A 25,104-nucleotide genomic window follows, 5' to 3' on the forward strand; every position below is an offset into this window, starting at 1 on the left:
ATACCCTGTGACTTCAAAGCCAGGTATGAAGACATTCAATGTAGCACAGGTTTTGGAATCAGACCTGAGTTAAAATCTCGGCTCTGAGGACCTTAGTGTAACCATGCGCGAGCAGTTTACTCACCTATGAAGTGGGACTAGACTACAGGTATTTTCTTCTCTGGACTGTATATGCACACTACTGAACCCTCAAAACGTCATGCTATCCCCATTACCCGATCAAGTGGACCAGGGATAGAGGGGGACGCTCTTGGGCCTCCAGGCTTGTCACCAGGGGGCGCGCGAAGCCCTCTGCGGGGAAGGCGTGCTCTGGCTCTGCGGGTCTAAGGGTGTCCTGAGAGGCTCAAGTTGCGCATGCGCGTCTCGGTCCCGCGGTTGCTATTGGCTTTCAGGCGTCGGACGCGGTGTGCGCATGCGCTACGGAAAAAAGGCAGGTACGTCGGGTAAGATGGCTGCCAAAAGTTTTGTATCCCGCCTACGAGGCTCCCGGCATTTTTTGAGAGGCTTCGTGGCAGGAGCTGTAGTGGGTGCCGCGGGAGCCGGGCTCACGGCCTTGCAGTTCTTCCGGAGTCAGGGCGCCGAGGCAGCGTTGGCGGTGAGGGAGCCGGAAGGTAAGTGTGCGGGCTGGGTCGCCCTTCCCCGACCGCTTGTGGGGGCCGAACTCCTGTCTCGAGCGTGAATCGTAATCCTCCACGCACGGTTCTCTCCGTTCACCCGGCCCGTGGTTTTCGGCCTATGCAGCCTCCAGGCTCAGCCTCCCCCCACGTCGCGTCTAGCTTGCCTCCTTCACCTCCTTCCCGCGGGGATTTTCATACTTTTCTACCCCAAGGGTATGTATCATAAAATGTATGTTTTAACGTCTGCGTCTGTCGCTAAATTGTTAATTTAGTAAGAGCTCGGACCATGTCTGTTTTGTTCTCTCCCTGAGATACAGCACTGTAGCTGGTACATAATCGGCGTTCACTAAGTACGGATGAATGAATAAATTTACATATAGTTTTTAGCAGATGAGTTAATTGTTCTTATTTTATCATCGTTCAGATGAAGAATACTAGCTAGCCCTTCTTCAAAGTATATAAATCCTTAAGTTACCAGGGGTCTCTTCCCAGCCGTCTCACGAGCTGTGAGGATTTGTACCTTATATTTGACAAAGAAATTGAGCTCATGCTCATTTTCACATTTTCCCCGACGTGCTGATTTACCTTCTGATGCTTGGCATTTAGCAAGAGAACTATGTACTGTGGTGGGTTGAAAGACTGGAGAAGTCGTCGAGATGGGATTATTTTGAAACCAACTCTGTTTAGTGCGTGCTCGGTTTTTCCCACCAAGAAAAACAATACCAGTTATCTTACTGCAGCACACACCTCTGCTTCAGTAACAGATCAGAGACCAGTGTCAGCGAATGATGGTCTTTTAAAACTTTTTTAAAAGGCTGTGCTTTTTCCCCCCCCCCCCACATTAACTCATAAAACAATGAGTAGATAGGCTCTTTCCCATTCAGTCATATCAATAACTAGTGATGACAAGACTGTTTCCTTTGTTGCTTTCGTACAGAGAGATTTTGAAAATTTGTCATGAAAGACCAATAAGATCAGTTCCATATTTAAAAGTTAATGAGATAGCCACAACTTATCTTGACATAACTATACGACTGATTATAGACAAAACCAGTATTTTTCGTCTACTGTCGCTTTTCTTTGTGTTATAAGTAAGTGGAAAAATGAAATCTGGTTGGTTTGACTTTTGAGCCAATCCTTCATAAGTCTTACTACTCTTACTTATAATTTTTCTGTTATTAATAAGAGTCATTAACTTTTTATTTTTCTTTTTTTCATTTTTAGGTCCTGCAGAAAAGGCTATCTTGGAACAATTTGGATTTCCTTTAACTGGAACAGAGACTCGGTGTTACACTAATCATGCCTTGTCTTATGATCAGTCAAAGCGGGTGCCTAGATGGGTTCTTGAACATATATCCAAAAACAAGATAATTGGTAGGTGATTAGAAGTAAAGGTATTGATGAAAGAACAAGAAGAATTGATAATCTTAACTTTTTTCACATTACAGCACATTTAGGAAATGGTGACGTTTGTATGGCTTACTATATAAATGGATACTGCTTGGCTGCCAGGGAGCCCCAGATCATTCCCAGCCGTCTCACGATCTGTGAGGATTTGTATCTTAACATTCAAGTTGAAGGCTTTGTTGTAAATATTGCTGCAGTGAACATCATTCATTACCTCCACAAATATGTTTTAAGTGCTGACACTGTGCTAAGCCCTAGGTGATAGATCAGTGACCAGAGTGGAAGGTCTCTACCTTTATGGCACTTTGAGTTGGGGAGGGGTTTGGTTGACCTATCAAATAAATAATCATAAATGTATAATTACAGTTGGTCTTCGGAAGGAAAAGTGATTACAAGTTGGGTTTGTATAATTAAAAGAATATGAGAGATCATAAGAAGAGAACCTGATTTTGATTTTGATTAGTGAAGATTCAATAAGAATGAGAATGTGGTTACCTTGGCAGAAGAGTTAGGTGGGCCATGCGATATGTAGAAGAGCATTTCAGGCAGAAAGAAAAGCACATTTGCATATTTTAAGACCCCAATGTAAAGAGTTTTGTTCCTTTAGGAAACTAAAAGGTCTGAGGAGCTGATGTGAGGGCGAAATGATGTGAAATGGTGCTGGAGAGATAGGCAGGTGTGTAAGTCTGTTTACGTGTTCTCATGTCTTGGTAGATTCCTATAATTAAGATGACCAGATCTTGGTATGTAATGTCAACCTGGATTCTGGGTAGGTTATTCCAGTTTATACTTTTACCGTCACTATTTGTCCTGTTTCTCCTGACCCTCACCAATAATGGGCATTATTGAGCTTTATCAGCTTAATAGTTGATTTTACTTGCATTTATTTATTGGTTGCCAGTGAAGGTTAATATTTTGTGAATTATTCTTTCTTTGTGAATTACTGTTTACCATTTTCAGTTAGGATATTCTTTTTTGAATTGATTTGTAGGAATTCTTTTATATATTAAGGATATTACCTTTTGTCATGGTTGCTTTATTCCCATATTTTTATTTGCCTTTTAATGTGCTATATGGCCTTCAAATTATAACTCCTTTGCTTTGAATGCATGTTATTTTAATGTATATTCAAATACTGATATTAAATGAGCGCATGCCTTTATAGCATGCTCACCAACCAGCAGAATAGCAGGAGGCTTGGAACGTGCTTGCCACTAGAGGGAAGCTGATGTAGGTGTAAATTATTTCATAGCAGTTGAGACTTAATTATAAATTTACATTGAGAGAAACTTAACTTGATTTAGTCTCAAGCCTAATGACTTTCCTTTATATACAGAAATTTTCCCAAGATTTAAGGAATTTTGGCTTTACTGATTTTATCCTGCTATTAAATTATCACTTTCAGAGGCATTTAAGAAAACCACTGAGTGTCATATTGTAAATCCTGTGAGCTGTGTAATTTTGAGGACGTAAAATGGAGCAAATTAATATTTGAAAACAGGAAGCAATATACCTGTGATTTACTTGATTTTAGTGTAAAGCATCTTGTTTTTAGTAATAACAGACTAAGTTATTCAGACTCCTTGCTAAAAACAGGAATGTTATTAGCAGTATGTAAAATGTATATCGAAAAAAATTGCTAAAAAAAAAAAAAGGAGCCAACATGATATTGGAGAATTGCCAGGCTAATATTTGAGGGAAAGCCAGAAACTAGAGCGGTAAGGGCAGTCCTGGCAAACCAAAGCCACATTGCCTTTGGTTTCGCAGCCTTACAGGGTGAGGGGAACTGAAGGCAAGACCTAGGGCTCACCCAAGTTAGACTGTCTTTTAGGAGACCCTACCCATATTAATCTGGAACCCCAGAAAGCTGCACTTTTGGGGGAGGGCGAACCAAAACTAACTTGACTGCCTATCATAGCAGGGATACCACATGGAAGATTGTTTTGATCCTGAGCAGAGAAGGGCCAAAAAGGAAAATAAAAAGCTTATTCTGGAGAAGTTGAGACCACAAACTGTCATGTAGACTTGTTGCTCAAAGCCATGCAGCCTGTATAGTATAGGTCAAGAAAGCTTAAGCTGTGAGCCCAATTTAATGTCCTCCACTGCTGATACCTCCAGACACCTTATAGAAGTAAATTTACATCCTTTCTCTAGATGATCTTCATCTTAGGCCTTTAGAAATTCCCACAAATGAATTTTCAGGGGCAGTGAGCACCAGGCAAGAGATAACCGGGCATACAAGGAAGCAGTTTCAGTGGTAATGACACTTGGAGGAATTTACTAATAATTCTTCTGTATTGCCAGTTACTTTTTCTTTATGAAGTGATTCTAAAAAGCTAGATACTAGGTACTTTGAACCTTGAGATCTAATAATTTAAATTTTTTCTTGGCCGAATAAAATAACATTGGAATCAGTAACTTTATTGATCGTCATTTTACACTTTTTTGAGTAGCAGCCTGAATATATTCCATTTGTACTCAAAGTTTTTGTAATTTAACAAGATTTGTGCTAAGGATAATGTAAAATGTAGTGTTGGGATTTGATGATGTTCACTGTGGCAAACTAATCTACAGATATCAGAATATAAGTAAAATTGAGATTTCTTCTCTCTCATGTGATATTCGGATGTTTTGTTTCAGGAATTTCTGTATTGAGCTCATAACCTAAATATTTGTTTTGTCATGGCTTAAGAGGCAGTAAGCAAGATATCAGAGACACTTTCCCCCTCGCCTAGGCTGTGCCTGCCCAGAACAAATTGTTTTGTGTCTATATATATCCATTATTTTAGTACATATAAACTTGTCAAATATAGCCGTACAAAATAGAATACATGGGATCTTTTTTAAAAGTAAGAGTTTATTTAGTAGCTAAGCTTTTTATCTAAACAGCTTAGCCATTTGATTGGTCGTTGTTTTCATGTAAATACTATACAGGGGATTTTTTTTCCCTTTAACTTGAAAGGCTAGAAACAAAAATGTATGAGGTATCTACACTGTATGAAAAGCATTCTTTCCTAGACAGGTCTTTGCTAAATTCAGATGAAGTATCTGAACTATTCCAGGAACTTGAGACATGCATGCAGTCACTAAGTACTAGCTGCTCAGAGAGATACCAGCCAGCAGCACCGAGCTTGCCTTGCTTAGAGAATTGTGAGGGATATTAGTCCAATGAAACTTAACCAGTTTGTGTTTTTCTTCAGGTGATGCAGACAGAAAACACTGTAAATTCAAGCCTGATCCCAACATCCCTCCTGCCTTCAGTGCCCTCAACAAGGACTATATTGGAAGTGGGTGGTCACGAGGACACATGGCTCCAGCAGGAAATAACAAATTTTCACCTGTAGGCATATTTTTGGCAATAGATGGGAATAGAGGGCCAACATTGTACCACGGGACTTGGAGATTAAAAACCTGGGAGCCAGACCTTAAAACTTGAGAATTTCTATACTTTTATTTTGTATTTTTCTTCCTGACTTTAATTTTATTTTTTGGCTCAGGTGCTGAGACATTTTTAAACAGGTTGAAGAAAACTAATGCTATGTAAAAGGGAACTGGAAAACCAATAGATGTTAAAGCTACTCATTTTTATTTTGAAAAATTTCAAACCTGTAAAAAGTTGAAAAGAGTACAGCAAACACATTTAGATACATTTACTTTACGTATATATATATAAAATATATATATATGCATACATATATATATATTATATATATAATTTTATATATATATAATTTTAACCATTGCAGACATCATAACATTTCATTCTAAAATAGATTGCTCAGGAGATTGTATCCTTTAAGAATGAGGATTTTTGTAGATATGACAAGAGTATCATTATACCAAGAAACGTGCAAATGTATTTTTGTGTACTTGTGTAATAATATTGTCTTGTATACAATTTCACATTTCAGAATTGCCAAATTGTCCCAGTTACGTCCTTTACAGCCTTTTTTTTGATCCAGTACCCAGTTATGAATCATATTAGTCGTCTTTAATTTAGGATAACTTCTCTGCTAAACAAGGAGAGAAATGTCATTTGTGGCATTGACATTTATTGTATGAATTGTTGGTGATTATCGTCATTAAGATAGTGGGTCTCAACTTTGGATACTCATAATCACCTGAGCAAATTTTTAAAATTCCCGATGCCCAGATCTGTAGCCCAGAGCAGTTAAATCAGAAACTTGGGGGGGTGGAACCCGGGCATCTGTATTGTTAAAGTTCCCTAGGTTATTCCAGTGTGCATCCCAGGGTAGGAACCGCTGCTTGAAGCAAAGGTTATTAGTGGCATGGACAGTTAGATCAATGAAAGAAAATACAGGCATCCCTCGGAGATATTGTGGGTTCAATTCTAGACCACTGCAATAAAGCAAGTAGTCTTTTTGCTGGTGGAGGCTCTTGCCTTCAGTTTGTAAAAAAAATGTAAAGTGCAGTAAATGTGAAGGGCAGTAAAAGGAAATGTAGTAAAATGAGATATGCCTGTACAATGATGGAGCCTTGTGTTTGTGGGTCAGTAGTGTGAAATGAATTCATAGTGGCCAGATGCAGAACAAGGAATTTTTCTCTGTCACTTCTGAACTAATATGTTTGTAGCGTGCTACTTAAATAAAATTCCTGAAAGTTGACCTTCGAGAAACTGCCAGAGGCTTCAAATCAGAATTTACCCTTTAGCTTTTTATTGGAAACTTTTAGTTCTTAAGAGTCTACACTATAGGTTTGAATTTCGTAAATTATAAAGAAAGCTAGGACACCAAACTAGTTATTTTGTTATTGTCCTTATTTTGAATAATCGTTATTGAGCTTTCTGTCCTGGAATAGCTATGACTTATTTATCTAAACAGGTAGTTGCTGTGATTGCCTAGAGCTAATGTATGAATAAGGAACTAGTTTTCTGTGTCTGCTTCGTAACATCTCTCTCAAGGGGGAAGACATTTCAGGGCAAGTTATGATTTTTTTCTTCTTTTCACAGAAAGCCATGGCTGAAACCTTTTACCTTTCTAATATTGTGCCTCAGAATTTTGATAATAATGCTGGATATTGGAACAGGTGAGGGGTGACAGTTTTTAAAATGCGATTCTGTGGGAGATGAATGATATGACAGGAGAATGTACTAGTAAGCTTATCAGCTGTTTCTGGCTTTGTTTTTAAAAGCTGTTTCTACTGAAGGTAGTACTTGAATGAAGTACTTTGGACTAGTTTTCTTTGCTGCATTTGGAAGTACAGTTTTCTATTGGCAGTACAGACTGCAAAACAGCCAATTTGATCATGCTTGCCACCGGTCAGAAGTCAGATTCTGGAAGAAACTACTTAAAATATTACAATAAATATTTCTTATTGTAAGACAATAAATATTTTTTAATATATCCAGAGGACATCTTATTTTTATCTACTTATATTTCCAGAGTTGCTGAGCTTTTAAAAAATTTTTTGGTATACTTAAACATAACCATTAATCAGTTTTTGGCAGACCCTAAATATAAAATCAGCTGGGTCATCTGCATGTTTCTGACACTTTTAATCAGTTCTGTTAGGGAATCTCTTTAAGCATTTAAAACTAGCACCAATTGAGGTTGTGTTCAAGTTGTCTTTTTCCCCAGTTTTTTTGTGGTTTAAAATAATTAGGAAAGCACCCGCACACTAAAAAAGACTTCAGTAATTATCAGTCATGACCCCCATTTATTTCGTCTACATGCCCTTTTCCCTACTCATTATTTTAAGCAGGTCAAATAATTTTATCCATAAATATTTCAGTATATGTTTTTAGAAGTAAGAATTCTTTTAAAATATAACTACAGTCACCTGAAACTAATGTAAAATAATATTGAATGTCAACTAATTGAAAAATAGATATAACTATAGTACTATTATTGCTTCTCAACTATTTAACAGTAATTCCTTATTACCAGTTTTACAATCAGTGTTCAAATTTCCCTGATTGTCTTAAATTTTTTTTCGTTCATTTGATTGGTTTGAATCAGGATTCAAACAAGGTATACACATAGATTTGGGTAATATGTCTCTTCAGTCCCTTTTAATCTATAATATTTCCTTCTTTTTTCTCCTTGCAGATTATTTGTTAAAGATCTGGGATGTTTGTCCTATAGTTTCCTTTTCATATTCTGGCTGATTGCATACCTATGGAAGCATTTAACATATTTCCTAGGGGATATATTTTTGGGAGGATTACTTTATCTTGTAATTGGGCATGTATGCTGTAAGATACAATGTTGAGTTTACTTTTTAGATAAGGATATGAGGAATGATGACATACATTGTTATCTCATAAATCTCTTTTAACTCCAGTATAAGAAAGTACTTATTAAAACTTTTCGCCATTTTTATCTAGTAAATTTGCAAAAACATTTTTCAAGTGATAAATCCCAATGTTGTAAAGATTGTTGCAAAACTGCCACTTCATATTTTGGACTTTATAGAGTAAATTGGGATAATCCCATTAAAAATATTTTACACATAATCGGGGTCATTAAAATACTCAGTAAAGTAATTCTGGCCCTTGAAATTTATCCTAAGGAATAAATACAGTGTTGCATTACATAAGAAACGTTAGGATAAACCCATAATAGTAATAGTTAAAAGGTACATCAACTTATTGGAATGATACATAGTTCTTGTAAAAAGCTTGAGAACTACGGCATAGAAAAATTAGGGAGAAAACAAAATAATTTTAGTTCTAAAATGTACATGGAATGCATACACAGGAAAATGTGGATAGTTGTATTAGTGTGTGGGATTTTTTTTTAGTTTTTTTGTGTAGTAAACTGGGAAAAACATTGCTTATGTGCTTATAATGTTTTGTGCTATATTCCTTTGTTTACATTAATTTCTCTAGTTCAATATTCTTGGCATCTTTCCCGGGGACTTGATATAGTTTGCTTCTTTTCTACACTTAAGTCTGTGAGAATATTATACATTTTTTTTTTTTTTGCTCTGTTTTTTCAGAATAGAAATGTACTGTCGAGAGCTGACAGAGAGGTTCGAAGATGTTTGGATAGTATCTGGACCTTTGACCTTACCTCAGACTGGAAGAGATGGAAAGAAAATGGTCAATTACCAGGTAGGGACATGTTTTAACATTCAGGCATATGCTGTTTGTATGAGATTATTGTTTCATCCTGTCTTCTACTTTTTATTTCATTTATTGAACAGTGTTTATTGAACACCTGTTGGAATGATAGACGTGGAGGATATAATGATGGATTAAAACCATTGACTTCAAGAAGCTCACTTTAGAAAAGGTGACAGACATGTTAATTATATTAAATATGCTGTAATAGAGATAAATACATAGATGAAATGGTGTTAAAAAGGACTGACCAACCCTATTTGTATGGTTTGGGAAGACTTAACAGAGGAAAAGATTTTCGAGCTAGATCTTGACTGATGAGTAAGAGTAAACTGAGTCGGGGCAGAGGGAGCATGGGAATGCCAGAAGATGGAGCAGTATGAGCACAGGGCGTTCGTGGTCAGCAGCACGATTCTGGGATTTAGGTGGTGTTTATAAAGACTGGAGTTTATGGTACAAAAAAGTCTGGGTGGCTCAAGGAGGACGAGGATTTCTGCAATGATAGGTAGAACAGGGGCCAGATAATAGCGGGCTTTGTATCTCATGAAGAGTTGGATGTCAGATTTTAGATGCTGAGAAGTCTTAAGTTTGTTTTAAGTGTGGGAGATGTGTGATTTGTTTTGGGTTTCATAAAGAATATTTTGGCGATACGATGTAGAGGTGAGTGAAGAAAAGGGTGTTGGAAGGAAAGGTTACAGGCAAGGAGGTGAATTGGGACATTATTGCAGCAGTCCATATGAGAACAGACAAGGGCCTGAACTCAAGCAGTTGGAGTGAAGACGAATAGAGAAATACAAGAAAGAATAACTGTGAATTAACTTTTTGGGCGAGGAAGAGGGAAAAGTTCAGATGACATCCAGATTGTAGGGAACTGAGTGAGTTGAATAAATGGGAGGAAAAGGTTTTCTTTTAGACACTTGATTTTTGTAAAAGGATTTTTTTTACCGTGCAGAATATTTGAGAACTTTATAGACTGAAGGAAAGAGAGTAAAGACATAAGAGTATAATTAGTGTTGTGAGAGCTTTAAATGTCTGTTGTCTAAAATTGAGAATTCTGCCAAGAGGGTGGCTGAATTGATAAACTGTGAGATCTACACAGGGTAGGGAATGAAGTGGAATGAGGGAGGAGAGGTGAGAGAGTAAGTAAAAAGATGAATTGAGGGACTTTCTGGTAAAGTTAAAGAGTGGGTATATTTGGAGGGAACACCTAGCTCAGTTCTAGGAGTAAAGTAGATTTTTAATAAATGCTGGTTAGATTAAATGATTACTTAAGGGAGTCTGTGATAAAATTGAATGACCTGAGAAACAGATTTAGGAAAACAAAAATGACTTTAGAGTATATGCTATCTCATTGACTTGCTTATTATCCGCCTATCTGGATCAAATGTGCAGTGAGGTATAAAGTAGCCAAGATGTTCACAGTGCTCACACCCCCGGAGTAATCCAGAGGTTCTAATGGGAGCGAAGGAATGGCAAGGGAGTTAGTATTTTAAGTAGATTAACCTCTCTCCTCTGATCAATTTGTTAATTTAATTTTAGTATTTTTTGTAATATAAGTAGAAGAAAGGCTTAAAGCTCCCGGAATTCTCTTACTTTTCAAATATTAATTATTTTTGAACTTCGATTAAATCCTCTTTACTTAACATTGGAAAATAGGTTCTCTTAGCTTTGACCTCTAAACCTTAAGTGATAAAGTCACAGTTTTGTTTTTGTTTCCATAGAATGAAAGATGTATATGACTAGTTTACTGTCTCATAGAAAAAAAAAATTTATACAAAGTTTAAAAGGAAAAATTAACCGTTAATAAAGAGCATTTCATTAAACAATATTTTTGTGTGTGTGGATATTTCTAAATATGTGTCGGCTAAATGCTATAGTGGAAAGTATGTTGTTTTTCTTAAATTGGATATAATTTCAAAATATATATAACTTACACATTTGTTGAAAGGGCCTAGAAGCAGTGATATGCTTTTAGCAGTGAGTGCACCTTGAGACCGGATCTTGGTTTCTAAAAAACCATCTGCTGAAAAAGCCTAGCACTTCGAGAAATGGCTGATTCCAGGACTAGTACAGGGAAGGTACAAAATGGAACATCTTGTGCCACAAGTCAAGGAAGTACTCAGATGGTGAGGACGTGTCAAAAGGACATAGGAATTAACTTGTGTTCCAACTTGTGTCTAGAACTATATGATGTCAAAATAAAATGGGTTATAGACCTATTGAATTAAATAAGAATCCATACTTCTAACAATTAAGTAGATTCATGCATATAAGGAAAAGCTTGCCATAGACTGTCAACTAATAAATTTGTAAGAATGAAAGAATTAGAAAAATCATTCTGCAGTCATCATAGCAATGCATTTCAGACAAGAATCATGAGTGGATGCTAAACCTGGTGAGTGAAAGTTTTATGAGAAATAGGACATATTAATAGGAGATACATACATATAAAATAGGAATAGGATATATATCTAAAAGAATCTCCCCACACATTACTTAATAATAACAAAGCAAGAAATGATAACTTTATTTTTTATTTTTTTAAAGCCTACAGCACCTGGTATTCCTAGGGAGTCTCCCATCCAAGTACTAACCAGGCCCGACCCTCCTTAGCTTCCGAGATCAGACGAGATTGTGGCACATTCAGGGTGGCGTGGCCATAGATAGGAAATGATAACTTTATAGTGGAGAAACTCCCCTTTAATCAAGCGATCAAGGTTAATACTGACAGTAATGGAACTTACTGATAAACTCCTTCCTGATGTGATGCACTAAGAAGGATACAATATCACTGATGCGGTATTTCTGCCAAAAGAACTATAACATTGAATCTCATCATGCAGAAATATCAGGCAAAGCCCAGGTGAGGGACATTCTGTAAAACAGCTGACTTGTACTTTTCAAACAATGTTAGAGTCATAAAAGACAAAGGCTGAGAAGCTAACTGTTCAGATTAATGGAGACTAAAGAGTCTTGAAAACAAAATGCATTGTGTGATCTTAGATGGGATCCTAGATCAGAACAACAGAAGTTGCTAAAAAGAACTTCGTTGGGACAATTGGCAACATTTGAGATCTGTAGATTGGATAATTTTATCAGTGTTAAGTTTTCTGATTTTGATAATTGTACTGTGATTATGCAAGTAAATGTCTTTGCTTTTAGGAAGTACATCCTGAACAATGTGTGTGTGACTTATTTTCAAAAGGTATAGGGAAAAGAAAAACAGATAAAGCAAATTGGGCAAAATCTTAACAGTAGATTAATCTGCTTTGTGCTGCTCTTCTAAGTTTGCAATTCAGCATGAAACAAATAAATATGTATGTACATTTTATTGTCGTCTCTATGCCAGAATACTTATTACACCGGAATATATAAAACTAACCACTAAAAAGACTTAGTAGCTTCTCCTCAAGAGTTTATTAGGGAATGATATTCAAGCAAGTTTAAGTAGCCTTGAAGAGAATTTCAAGAGACCTGTCAGCTCTCCACATGGTGTCACAGTGATGAAACATGTGAGGCAGTCAAGAGGAGCTTCCTGAAGAGTATACTTTGAGTAATAGCCTTGTTTCTTTGTTTTTATTTTAGAACCTATTGATCTTAGGTCTTTTCTTTCAGAATCTGGGCCTCTGACCCTATATCATTAGTTTTCCATGTCTCTGTTAATTTCCTAGGACCTATTCATGCTCACACTGGCAAATCTTTAATTCGGCAAGTGTTCAATTATCTGTCGTATGGGAGGAATATATATATGGAAATGTAAGTGACATGCCTCAAACCACTTTCTTAGTTACTTTTATCCCTTTTCTGTATTTCACATCTGAATCATATGGTAGTTCTCTGTTTTAATATTTTGAGGAGCCGACATACCGTTTTCCATAAAGGCTGCACCATTTAATGTTCCCACCATCAACAGAGTCTTAATGTTAAGTCACCCTTGCAGTTTTAAAATATCCTACTTGGTTTTGGCTCTTTTGCCAATAGTTTATGAAATGCTTTAGTATCACTGTCTATGGCTCAAGCCAAGGCCTCCAAGTTGCACTATTCCTAGTGGCCCCATTCACTGGGAGGCTGGCATAGTCAGTGGCCCTGGCTGGAACACAGATTTTTGTGGCCAGACCAAAGGCATTAACAAATAGAGTATAAGGTGAAAAGGATAGGCAGAAGCTTATCTTTGAATTAACTTAGTAAGTTTGGACCCTACTTAGTACGCCTGGTGCTAGGTACAGGTTATCACACTGTACATCAATGTGATATGTCACTATGTTCCATGGGCTGTGGTCCAACTTGTCACATTACCCATTACACCATTCCCTGGAATAGCGAGGCCACTTTGGGAGATTTTCTTTGTTTTTGTTTTTCTATGGATCTCAGGTGCAAAGAGTTACTTAGTTGTCACACTCAGTTTATGGTACATTATTATCATTGATTCCTCTTGGAGTCCTCGATATTTTTATATCTCTCATATTCACTTACCACTTCATTTTTCACTCCCCAACCATTTACTCTGTCTCTTTTTGTGATCTTTTCTTTTAAAATTTGGAGAAAAGTAATGACTTCCTAATCATAATCCTACGAGTTAGGAAATTCTGTTGAACAGTCTGCTAAAGAAGTCTGCACATTTCTGAATTTAGGAGAAGCTTGTTTTGTTATCAGAAGGCATTTTTTGAATGACTTTGTGGTGACAGACTTGTCACAGACTTAACTATTGGTTAGGCATGCTTCGCAAAGACCGAGCTTTTCTTTTGATTCATAACTTGTAGTTGTTATTAAATGATGACCAAAACACCAATCTTTCTATCTCTGTTATGAGTCTGTGGCTTTAAAAGTCATGGACTTGCTAATCTGGAGTAAGAGAAATATAGATGAGGGTGTTTGTGTGTTCTTTGGTGCACGTACCCATAAACCTGTGATTTCTAAGGTTCTTTTTTATTTTTCTCCTTTCTCATTCTCAAAACCTCAGAGAGCAGGTGCTTTTCTATTAATTTTAAGCTTTTGAACCTATTTTTCACGAATTATATATTATGGTAGAAGTTGTGAAATTGGATATGTATATTAAACATAGTTTAATCTTGATACTTTTTTCCCTTCATGGCATTGAAACCATAATTGCCAGTCTTTTAATGAGCTTTGAATATAAACTTTAAAAATTTATTGGTATGGCACTATATGTGCGTAGTAATGAAAACATTAAACTTTAAAACAAACATTGTTAATAAAATTCAAATGGTACAATACAAGACGAAAAGTTAAAGTCTCCTGCTTCTTGTCCCAAGCCCACTGTCTAGTTTTATTCTTCTGGTGGTTATTTCTATATTGCAAAATAGTGGGAGCGAAGCTGTATTTCTTAACTTTGATTTGTCAGTTTTTAACAGTCTCCGTTGATGCTTTCTCTATGAAATGTATGAAATTTATTTATTTCACTTCACACACTGCTCCAGTCTCTGCTTGTCACGTTCAGGGAACAGTAAGAATCCTAGTTTTAGTTCTTCTGTTGGTAAACTTTACATAATATTTTTACGTAATATTCAATCCTTCTGGATCTATCACTTATATACCATCAAGGTTTATAGCCTTTACACTTATGTTTGTTAACCATAATTTAGTCTGAGATTTGTGTATACCAGAGGTTGTAAACTAAGGCCTCCTAATGCACATAAGCCCACAGATATTTTATTTGGTTCGCACTGTTTGTTATTTTTGAATTAGTTGGTAATGTTTAATAATTGAAAGATTTCATTTAAGTCCAATAGATATGGGCTTTCTCCTTAGATTGAGCACATATTCTTCAGTACACCATAGCCCTCATCCAGTCCATTTCGCCCATTTATATTTCCCATCTAGCCCTTGTTGGTCTTTGAGTTTATAATCCTGGGTCTATTGAAAATATAAAACCAGTATTTATAGTATTATGAATGCATAAGTAGTGTGTTTGAACTTGTAAAGAGATAGATATAATCCTATATCCTTAAGTCTGCCACTTGAGAGATTAATGTTACTACAAACAAAAAACAAGTGGTAAGTCAAGGTGGCAGTGTATTATAATTATTGTTTTAAACAATGTAATAACATGCTTTTACTTTGTAATTCAGATCATTTAACTTTGTCATACTACTTTTTAAAAAAGTTAATGTTTTTTTGAAGACGTTATTCTTGGAGCCCTCCGAGACTTCTTTTCTATTTTGGACTACTTGTTTCCTCCCTCCCTCTTCTTTTCATTTCTTTTATTCAACAGACACTTATTAAGCTTCCACTATGTACCTGGCGCTGTTCTTTGTGCTTCTAATATGGCAATAAACTAGCTGTATGTTACATGGAGGTTACATTATAGCAGAGGAGATACACAATAAACAAAATTCCACATAGAAAAATAAAATGTGGTAAAGAGTTACAGTGGGGTGGGAAAGAAAGAAAGGACAGGCCACTCAGAGGAAGTGAGAAGAGCAGAAACCTACGTGAAGTGAGGGAGCAACCTATATAAAGAGTTTTCAAGCAGGTGCAAAGGCACAGGGGTGAGATTTAGCTTGGCATGTTCAGGGAACAGTAAGAATGCCAGTGTGACTAGAGCAGAGTGAGCACTGAGGAGAAGGAGGTAAATCATAGAGGGAGGCAATGGGAAGAAGTCTGGATTATATTGAGATGGGACATTCTTTTAAGGTTTTGATCAGGATAGTGGCATACTCTGATTTACATTTTTAAAGCCCAGTCTGGCTGCTGTATGTGAAGAACAGAAGAATAGGTGGAACCAGTGAAAAGCCTAATGGAATAGTCTAGATGAGAAATAGTAATGACTTCAGTAGGGTGGTGGTGGTAGAGGTAGAAATGGTCTGCTTTAGGATGTACCTTACAAGTAGAACTGATGGAACTTCTGAATGGATCAGCTGTGGAATAAGAGGAAAGAGTCAAGGCTAAGTATTAAGTGAGATCAGAGATAATATGTTATCAAGGGTAACACCTAGGTTTTCAGTCTGAAGTTATGAAGACCAGAGAGGAGCAGGTTTAGAGGCTAGAAATCAGGGTTTGTGTTTTGGTTTTGTTAAATTTGAGATTATTTGATGTGCCAGTGGAGATGCTGAGTAGTCAGACTGTGAGTTTGTATCTCAGGAGAGGTTGTTTGGGTGTGGTCAGCACATAGCTGGTATTTAAAGCTATGATGAGATCGTGTGAGTGAGTGTATAGATAGGAGAGAACGGATCTGAGGTCTGAACCCTGGAAAACTCAGACGTTTAGAGGTCAGGAAGAGAAGGATCCAGCAAAGGAGACAGGAGCAATCTTTGAGATAGGATTAAAATCAGGGAGAGTGGTGTCTCAGAAGGCAAGTAAAGAATGTATTTCAAGGAAAGAATGATTAGGTGAGAACTAATTCAGGCTGCAATCCAGGATTTTGCATTGTCACGTCTCCTTAGTCTCCTTTAATCTGAAATAGTTCTGTAGCCTTTTTGTCTTTAATGCCAGTTGGCATTTTTGAAGAATACAAGCCAGTTGTTTTGTAGTATGTTCTTCAAATTGGCTCTGTCTGTTGTTTCCTCATGATTATTAGATTCAGTCGTTTCTGGCACAATGCCACAGAGGTGATCTTGTGCTCCTCAGTGCATGAGGATGCACATAATGTCACTTTGTCTTGTTATTGATATTAACTTTGACCACTTGGTTAAGGTGGTGTCTTCTAGATCAGCAGTCCCCAACCTTTTTGGCACCAGGGACCAGTGCTCCTATGAGACTCTAATGCCAGATGATCTGAGGTGGAGCTGAGGCGGTGATGCTAGCGCTGATGAAGCTTTGCTTGCTTGCTCGCTGCTCACCTCCTGCTATGTGGCCCGGTTCCTAACAGGCCACGGACTGGCACCCATCTATGGCCTGGGGGTGGGAGACCCCTGCTCCAGATTTTTTCACTGCTAAGTTACCATTTTCCCCTTTGAAATTAGTAATATGTAGAAATACTTTGAGACCACGTAAGTATTCCTTTTCTCTTCAAATTTTCACCTGGTAGTTTTAGAATCCACTGATGATTCTTGCCTAAATCAGTTATTACTACATTTATTGTGAAATGATGATTTTCTAATTTTTATTCCTTCTACGTTTATTAGTTAACATTCTACTGAGGAAGAGTTTTTCCTTATTTATTATCAATGTGAACTCATGGATTCTTATTTTATTCAGTGATTTTTAATCAATTTACTATGTATTCATTTTGATGCTCAAATTTTCCCATATTTGGCCAGTGGGAGCCCCTTTAAGCGGTCTCCTGTGTCCTTCTGACACATCCTCCTCATTGTTTTGGCACTTCCTACTTCCTGGTGTTACGTGATTTTTCAGGCTCATCTTGGCCAGACTCTGGCATCAGCCATTTCTCTGAGGAGCCCTGATTCCTCTTAATGGGGATTGATATTTAGAAACCAAGATCTGGATGACAAGTTGATTCTTGAGTGCTTGGTCTGCTGTTTGCTTGTCATGTGTGTTCACCACATTTATTTTTAGCCTTTTATAGTGGGTGGAGAGAGACCCAAAGAACAAAGTATGCAGATTCTATTGCCTGTAGTGGCTCACTATTAGGAAGGCTATTTTTTCTCCATCTTCAATATTCTTATGTTTTTTGAAAAAGAGATTTATAGACCCTGGTCATAAAGAAAGCCCATAACTATGTTTATGTGTTATGTATGTGTGTGTGAAGTTGAATGTTAAAAGGAACCTCTGTCCCTGGAGAAACATAGTTCTTCCTTCATTCTTGGAATCGTATCAAATTGACAACTAATTTTATATGTTTATGTTTTTCACTAAAGATTTCTTTATAATAATACAGCTTTTGTTAGATTTGACATTATTTTTCAGATCGGAGTTGATTTCAGGTGGAATTTTAAACTTAAAAATCTTTAGCATATCTATTGGTGTATATCTGAATCGATATAGTTTTCTATCTAGGCCACGAAGCATACATGTGTATACTTTGGAGGAGATGAAGCAAATAACCTGGCATTTCTTGAGAGCCATATATACCACACTGTGTGTAAATAGCTTTATACATGCTATCTCATTCACTCCTCACAAACAGCCTTTACATAAAAGTAGTGGTTATCTTCTTTTATAGGCAAGGAAATTGAGGTCTTGAGGGGTCAAGTTCAAGTCACATAGCTAGTAGTTGTCAGAGGGGAGGTGCAAACTTGAGTCTCTTACTTGCATGAGAATTGCCAGTTGTTCATAGCATTGTTCTTTGAAGCTCTCAGAAATCTCCAGTAAAGGCATTGCTATACTCTTCATGTACAGAAGCCTCTGTCCAGGGGGTAAAAGATGGTGTGGACGGAGAGCAATTACAAGTGATATTTGCTAACATGCAAAAATAAGAACCGAAAATGGGCCAAGAGGAAATGTCTAACAGACATTTCCTTATAGCGAGTCAGAAATGTCTGTTAGAATATGTAGTAAAGGATCACAGCATCATAGGACTTGAGTGAATGTGAGCCTAAGGGAAGATTAGTAGCAGTGATTTTATGAGAAGTGAGTCATGTGACAGCTCTAATCAGAATCACCCCCTTTATTATAGCTGAGGTCATCCATGTGCTTATTCTGATGTGTGCGTTTCAAGAAGAGATTGATTCCAGACAAGTGAAACATACCTGAAGATTCTGACCTGAACATTATAATTGACCTGACAAGAAAGTGAGCTTCAGATTTCACAACTCAGTGGTGGTGGTAATGTTAGAAGCGCTTAACAGTCTGTTTTCTTTCTACAGCATTACTTTGCAAACTTCCACCAACTCCTAGAGTGGGGGAAAATTGAAAACATGCCTCCAGGGATCTTGAGGCATCACTTGAAATGATCAGGGAGTAATTTTTTTTTGAAATCTCCTTTTTTTATTTTTAGCAGATCTTTTCATTTCCATATCTATTGGGTTTAATTGAAATACGAATTATTTTACTGGCTAAGTATCTCCTTACCTCCATCCTAAATTCGAGAAGATGGTGCTTGTTTTACTGTGACTTGGCAGTCTCCCGCTTCCTTGCCCAGAGCAGGCACCCCAGCGTGTGGGGCTGTCTCCCGGGGTGCGTGCTACCGTACGAGCCCCTGCAGGGGCTTCATGGATAACCCGGGCTGGCCACGTGCCCACTGACTTCCCCGCACCTTGTGGCTCTCACTTTTCTTCTCTGTCCTCTCAGCTTGGATTCTTATTTATCACACTACCATGGTTTCTTTCTTTGACTTGATTGGCATTACTTTTTAAGGGCATGGTCCTTTAATGTGTTCAACAGTTTTATTTTTGGAAAATTTTTTTTTGTCTTGCAATGAGAATGTAACCAAATATCTTATATTATCTGATACTGTCAGGTACATACATTTTCCTCATGATGCTGCTTAGTATTTCATTTGAGACACAGTTAACATGAAATATGGCAGACTTGGCCTGGCTGTTTGTTGCCAGTCTCAGTCACTGAGTCAGCATGAAGGCTCAGCTCTGTGTGTGTGGAGTTGTGGTTGGGGAGGCAGCAAATTGTCATTTCTGTCTCTTGCATGGAAGGAAGGAGGCTTAGGGCAGCATGTACAAAAACTAACTTCAGGTCACGTATGACTGACATATGTATTGTATTTTCTAGTCACTCCCAGTTGATTTCCAGTCTTTGCTATAATCTTGACAAGAGTTCAGTGCTTTTGATATTTTAACAGCAGCGAGGATTTCCTTTGTAAAGCATTTTTGTACCTAAATCTTTTGTACCTAAATGAAAACGATTGTAGCTAACTTACTGATACTAAAGATTTGTTTATGTTAAGTCCTTGAGTCCTTTGTTTAGGGCATCAACCTGCTTTCTTCTGAAACTCTGTTGTCTTCCTTTAACTGGTCTGATCTTGCTTGAGTCCATCTTTCCCCACAGTCCCTCTGCAGAACCGTCTTTTGTAGCAAATGCAACTGCATCCCTATCTTTTAAATGGCATCCACTACGAAAACAGCTTTTTATATAAGTGTTGCAGATTTAAACTTTTTTTTGACTAACATGTCTTTGTATCTTCAAAACTGTCCTGTGAGATAGGCAGCACTGGGGATTGTTATTAACGATTTTATGAATCAGTAAAGATACCAGTAGATATGACTTACAGCTGAGTGGCAAAGCCAGGACTTAACTAGGTCTCTGGAATATGAGCCTACCAAACCATTCTGCTTCACTACTCTAGAAGTTTCTAGAAACATTTTCTGAAAGTCTTCTAGTTTTCCCAAAAGTGGAAGAAAAAAAAAGTTATTATTTAGTTGTCTATAAAGGAGATGATAGCTCTAAAATATTTTAGAATTTTTTTTTTCAAAGTCTTAAATTCAAGGAAGAAACAGTAGGCTTTCTGAATTTCCAAATAGGACTGGTCCTTTTGTTAGGTTAAAGATGTTTACTTCCTAAGAACAAAGCAGAACATACAGTGAGTGGCTGAAGTTTTCATATATGTAGGGATAGTATTTTATCCCTCTTTGTTGAAATACTGTAAGAAGGTTATAGGTGGAAGAATCATACCTTGTGGTTCTTAGTAGGAATCTCTGTGTCCATGAGGTTTCTCAAAAGTAGTACTAGAGGTCCTGTAGCTGTTGTGAGAGTTTTTGAAAACCTAATGGAAATGGTACATTTCCTTGAGATAAAGCTGTGACTCTTAAAACATCAAACTTCTTTACTTTTGGCTGGAATTTAAATGACCTTTTTTAGAATCCCTGGTTGGCAGCAAATGGACATGACCAATGAGTTGTTTTTTAAAAATTGCAATCTGTTTGTAAACCAGGAGTCCATGAGGAGAGAAAATAATCAAATGAAAATGGTTTCGGACTCCTTGTACTTAGGTCTGAGAACTGTGCTGCAGTGAAGAAGGATGTCCACCAGATGGCACCAGGGATTTGCCTAACTGTTGGCTTCCCAGCTAGCTCCTGGAACACATGAAGCCCATTTAAACTCCCCGTGCTAAACTGTGGCTGAGCTGCAGCTGTGCCCTTAGTGCTGGTCCTTGACTTCCCCGGCACCCACCCGCTTAGCGCTGTTGTTCGTGCTCTCTGTTGGCGTCTCACCACATTCCACCTGCAGTGAAAGCCGTGGGTGTTGACTCCTCTAGATGGGAAGCTTCTTGAGAGCAGGCACCAGCTGTATTTACTTTAAAGCTTATTCTTTTCTGTGTTTCCAGTAGTGCCAGGCACAGGACTTTTGAGTTGCATTGTGGAATTAACATCTCTTGTAGATTTCTTGGCTGATTTAGACCTCCATGGGTTCACCTACAGTCTGGTTTTTTTTGGCTTGAAGAGTATGTTTATTTTCCCAGCTGCCTAAATGACCTGTTGGAGGAGGGTAGGATTTTGTGTCTGTAGATTGTGTAGTTTCATAAACTTTGCTCTAAGTCACACCCTGCCCAAACACTTTCGAAAACTAACTTCAAAGACAGTAAGTTATAGAAATCTTTCCTGTGGATGGGGCTCCTATGTGGCTCGGCAGTTGTTTTTGGCATCAGGACCTCCTTGTGTCCTAGACAGCAGCAGTTGGCATGGAGTTCTTAGGCTGTGTGTCATGTAGGTAGGAGCTTGGGAAAAGCAGAAGAAAACCAGTGGCTCTCTGCCTCATCTGGGCTCCCTACAAGGCCTCCTGCAGCCAGCAGGTGTGATGAGGAAGGCATGCCTTACCAAGGAAGGGCCCTGGAGGAGCAGTAGCACCACGGGCATAGCGTAGTTGGATTGTGTCATTTTCCTGAAGACCATTAAGGAAATGGATATTCAGTTTTTCAGAAAACAGATACAGCTTTTAAGCCAACTGGAAGGAAATTTGAAAATGTTTCATAACAATGTTATTTCATTATTACAGTCAACTACACAGGCAACCAAGTTGTTTTCAACCCTGATCCTGGTTCTGGCTTCTTCATTGTGTGGATACCTTTACAAAGTGTTTGATTTAATGGCACATTCGGAAGGTCTCTGTCTGATAGCAGGCCCAAGAGTGTGCAAAACTGAGCAAACAGCATTTACATTTACTTAATTTAATTAAAAAAATAAGCCACAGTCCAGGCGATTCTGGAGCTAGGACTACTGATGTGGCATGTCTGGCTGCTTCTCTAAAGGCTATTGTTTAGCTCTCTGGTGAATTTGATCAAACTAAGGCCATATTTTTATTTCTAGAGCTGGGAGTTCCCAAGCTAGCAGTTTTGACCTTTAAATGCTTAGAGCACCAGAAGTTCTGATTATGAGACGAAGTGAAAATGACAGCTTTTCTTGTCCATTAAAAAACCCAGGACTCACTCATGGCATTGCCTTTGTCCTACAAACAGAGGAGAGACTATGACCCTTGATCTTTGGGGTGGCATTATTTTAAAAAATGTGATCAGAATCTACCTGTTAAACGTTCATCTTCTTTGTGAATCTGTTGTGGTTTATTATTACCTTTGGCAGTTGAATTTGAATTCGTTGGGATGGAGTGGGATATCGTATAAGTGCATTTTCAGAAATGCATCTAAGGTCTTATCAAGAAAAAATTGGGAACTGCCAGCATAGATTAGTAGCATCACTAATATGGCTGCTTTGTTTTTTAGGTGATTGGTGAGGACAATGTGGCAGTCCCCTCACACCTTTATAAGGTGATCCTGGCTCGAAGAAGCCCAGTGTCTACTGAACCGCTGGCACTAGGGGCCTTCGTGGTACCCAATGAAGCTATTGGCTTCCAGCCCCAATTAAGTGAATTCCAAGTGAGCCTTCAGGACCTGGAGAAATTATCAGGACTGGTGTTTTTTCCTCATTTGGATAGAACTAGTGATATCAGGAATATCTGTTCTGTGGACACCTGTAAGCTTCTGGATTTCCAAGAGTTCACTCTATACCTGAGCACGAGAAAGATTGAGGGAGCGCGATCAGTACTCAGACTGGAAGAGGTCATGGAAAACTTGAAGAATGCAGGCATTGAACCCGATGATTATATCAAGAATCGCTATGAGAAGAAACTAGCAGAACTCAAAGCTAAGGATCAGTCAGGAATCCTGGATGGAAAACCATCCTAGTTTTTATCTCAGAAGTGTGATATCATCTGAAATGAAGCAAGCATGTCCTCTTTAGGCTAATGTATTTCAGTGGCTATGTTTTAAAGAAATGATGGAATCCTAAATTTAAGACTAAATTTCTCCCCCGAAGATGAAAGAGCTAAAATTTTTTGGTTTCTATTTTATTTGAAGTGGGAACTAATTATTAACGATACTGGAATGGCTGCAGGTCAAGGGCTGATCTTGTGTCGAGTTAACGGGAGGACTCTGTCCACGGGATAACACTGTGTGTGTGTCCTGCTGAATGTATTGTATGTAAAGGCTTTTTATTTTCATGTCTCCAAATTGAACAATGTCTAATGTATCTGCTCAGTGCCCTCAGAACTCAGTATTGTACATTTCCTTTCCCTAGGACCCGAGCTGGTCTTAGAGATGGATTTTAGATATCCTGTATGCATTATCCTGTCCACACATATTAGATATTTGTTTCTCGTTTTTCCTCTCATGGGCCTTCTGTTCCTGCCATGTAGAAGCACTCAACAACTACACTTTCTGCTCACTTATTCTGTATACTAAGCTCAATGCTTTACATGTATTATCTTACAGTGACCCTCCGAGGTAAATATCACTACCCTCATTTTACCCGTGAGGAAACAGGCTTAGAAATTGAGCTTAAGTATTTTATCCAGGGCTTACCTTTCCGAAGGAGTAACCCACCAGGAATGAGGCAAGAAGAAAGCACGAGGTACACCCAAATCTTCCCCTACACAGAGGCTTTCTTTTGGCTCAAGAATATGTACCTACATGGATATCTGTGATCCTGGGGTTGCTTGGTAAGAGGGGTCTGGTTTCTTGTTTGTCTTCAAGCAAAGGAACTTTAATGTTCTCTGACTCGAACCCTCCTTAGCTCTTTTGGGAAGAAACAATTACAGGTATTTGAAAGCTGGACAGTGCTTTGTGGGGTTTATCAGAGCCCCTACTTGGGTCCAAAATGCAAATCTTTTAGTGACCAGACGGTGCAAAATTGATGTGTTCCTTGATTTCCAGGTGAGCTTTTTATTCCAAAGATTAAGGAACCTAAGAAAGGTCTGTGCCCAGTGATATACCAGCTCATGATTTATTTAGCTCACCTTTGTGCCTGCTTGTCTGGCTGGGTGGCAGAGGGCAGGTGGTGTCTGGGTCAAAGACAGTTGTCTCTGGGGGAAACTGACTGTTTCTGAGCCAGATCTCTAGACTTGGGTTTACATGGACGCCTTTCATGGTCTGTGGTGAGTCTAGGCAGTGAAATATCTTAAAATAGGGCACAGGAACTTGTCTAAGTGTGTCAGATCACTGCTATCTTTTCAAGTGGTATTACCAGAACAATTTTTATGGTGTTTTTGTGTTTGTCTCTAACAGAAATGCCAAGGCTTTAAGATAAAGATAAGATGATAATGATTAATCTTGTTCTTTTTTTTTTGGGTAAAAAAGTTGGGGGGTCAGAACACAGTAGCCTGATTAATACTATTCCGTTTTACCACATTGTTCCCCGTTAGCTTGTGCCAGTCGTTCTCAAGGTAAAGAGGCAGAGTGTGACCAAAAAATCTGTTACTTTCTCTGTGCTTTGGAGAGGTGATGGTGGAGTCTGAGGGGGCAGCGGCTCTGTGGGAGGAGCCTGGGTACCTACTGCCCATCTCTAGAGGTGAGCGTGCCCCATCGTCTTCCCCCAGGCCTGTCAGAGTTTCCAGCAGCTTTGGAGTTAGTTCCCATGCTACTTACATGCCTTTTCCCCCACGTAGATGGTAGAGAACCTTAATTTTAAAATCAGTAAGTTATAGTATGTTATGTTTTTAGTTCTTATGAAAAATGCTACCTGATCGTTGTGAAAAATAGAGATAACTTTGTAATTTTAAAAATGCAGTTGCCCCATCCTCATTTTTCTATGTAAAAGTTTTGTCGGTATATAGCAGTGAAGCTCAAATTACTTTCTCAATATTGCAATGAAGAGTTCCTCCAAACTTTAAAATGTAAATATTGGGTAAAGCTTAGAA

The 25,104-nt window shown here is 38.1% G+C and overlaps 1 protein-coding gene and 1 pseudogene across 2 annotated transcripts; one reads left to right on the forward strand and one right to left on the reverse strand.

The window, feature by feature from the left end:
* The first annotated feature begins 405 nt into the window (after nt 1-405).
* On the forward strand, nt 406-24,515 carry EXOG (exo/endonuclease G). Of its 2 annotated transcripts, none has more exons than XM_011366290.2 (6): nt 406-611; nt 1,842-1,991; nt 5,225-5,364; nt 6,994-7,070; nt 8,985-9,099; nt 22,634-24,515. In XM_011366290.2, exons 1-6 carry the CDS (start codon nt 413-415, stop codon nt 23,093-23,095), a joined length of 1,143 nt encoding a protein of 380 aa, XP_011364592.2. In that variant the 5' UTR covers nt 406-412; the 3' UTR covers nt 23,096-24,515. The 2 variants fall into 2 exon arrangements, with proteins under 2 accessions (XP_011364592.2, XP_023393812.1); XM_023538044.1 differs by lacking the exon at nt 406-611 and adding an exon at nt 2,632-2,700 and having other exon boundaries at nt 1,856-1,991.
* LOC111736761 lies at nt 11,654-11,773 on the reverse strand (annotated as a pseudogene).
* Nucleotides 24,516-25,104: the final 589 nt, after the last annotated feature.

This window comes from Pteropus vampyrus, unplaced genomic scaffold, assembly GCF_000151845.1.
Source record: "Pteropus vampyrus isolate Shadow unplaced genomic scaffold, Pvam_2.0 Scaffold1, whole genome shotgun sequence".
NCBI lineage: Eukaryota > Metazoa > Chordata > Mammalia > Chiroptera > Pteropodidae > Pteropus > Pteropus vampyrus.

Coding starts and splice junctions, on each gene's coding strand:
- EXOG (XM_011366290.2), top strand. CDS start 413: ATGCGCTACGGAAAAAAGGCAGGTACGTCGGGTAAGATGGCTGCCAAA. Junction 7,071..8,984: donor AATGCTGGATATTGGAACAG/GTGAGGGGTGAC, acceptor CTGTTTTTTCAG/AATAGAAATGTACTGTCGAG. Junction 9,100..22,633: donor AGAAAATGGTCAATTACCAG/GTAGGGACATGT, acceptor TTTGTTTTTTAG/GTGATTGGTGAGGACAATGT.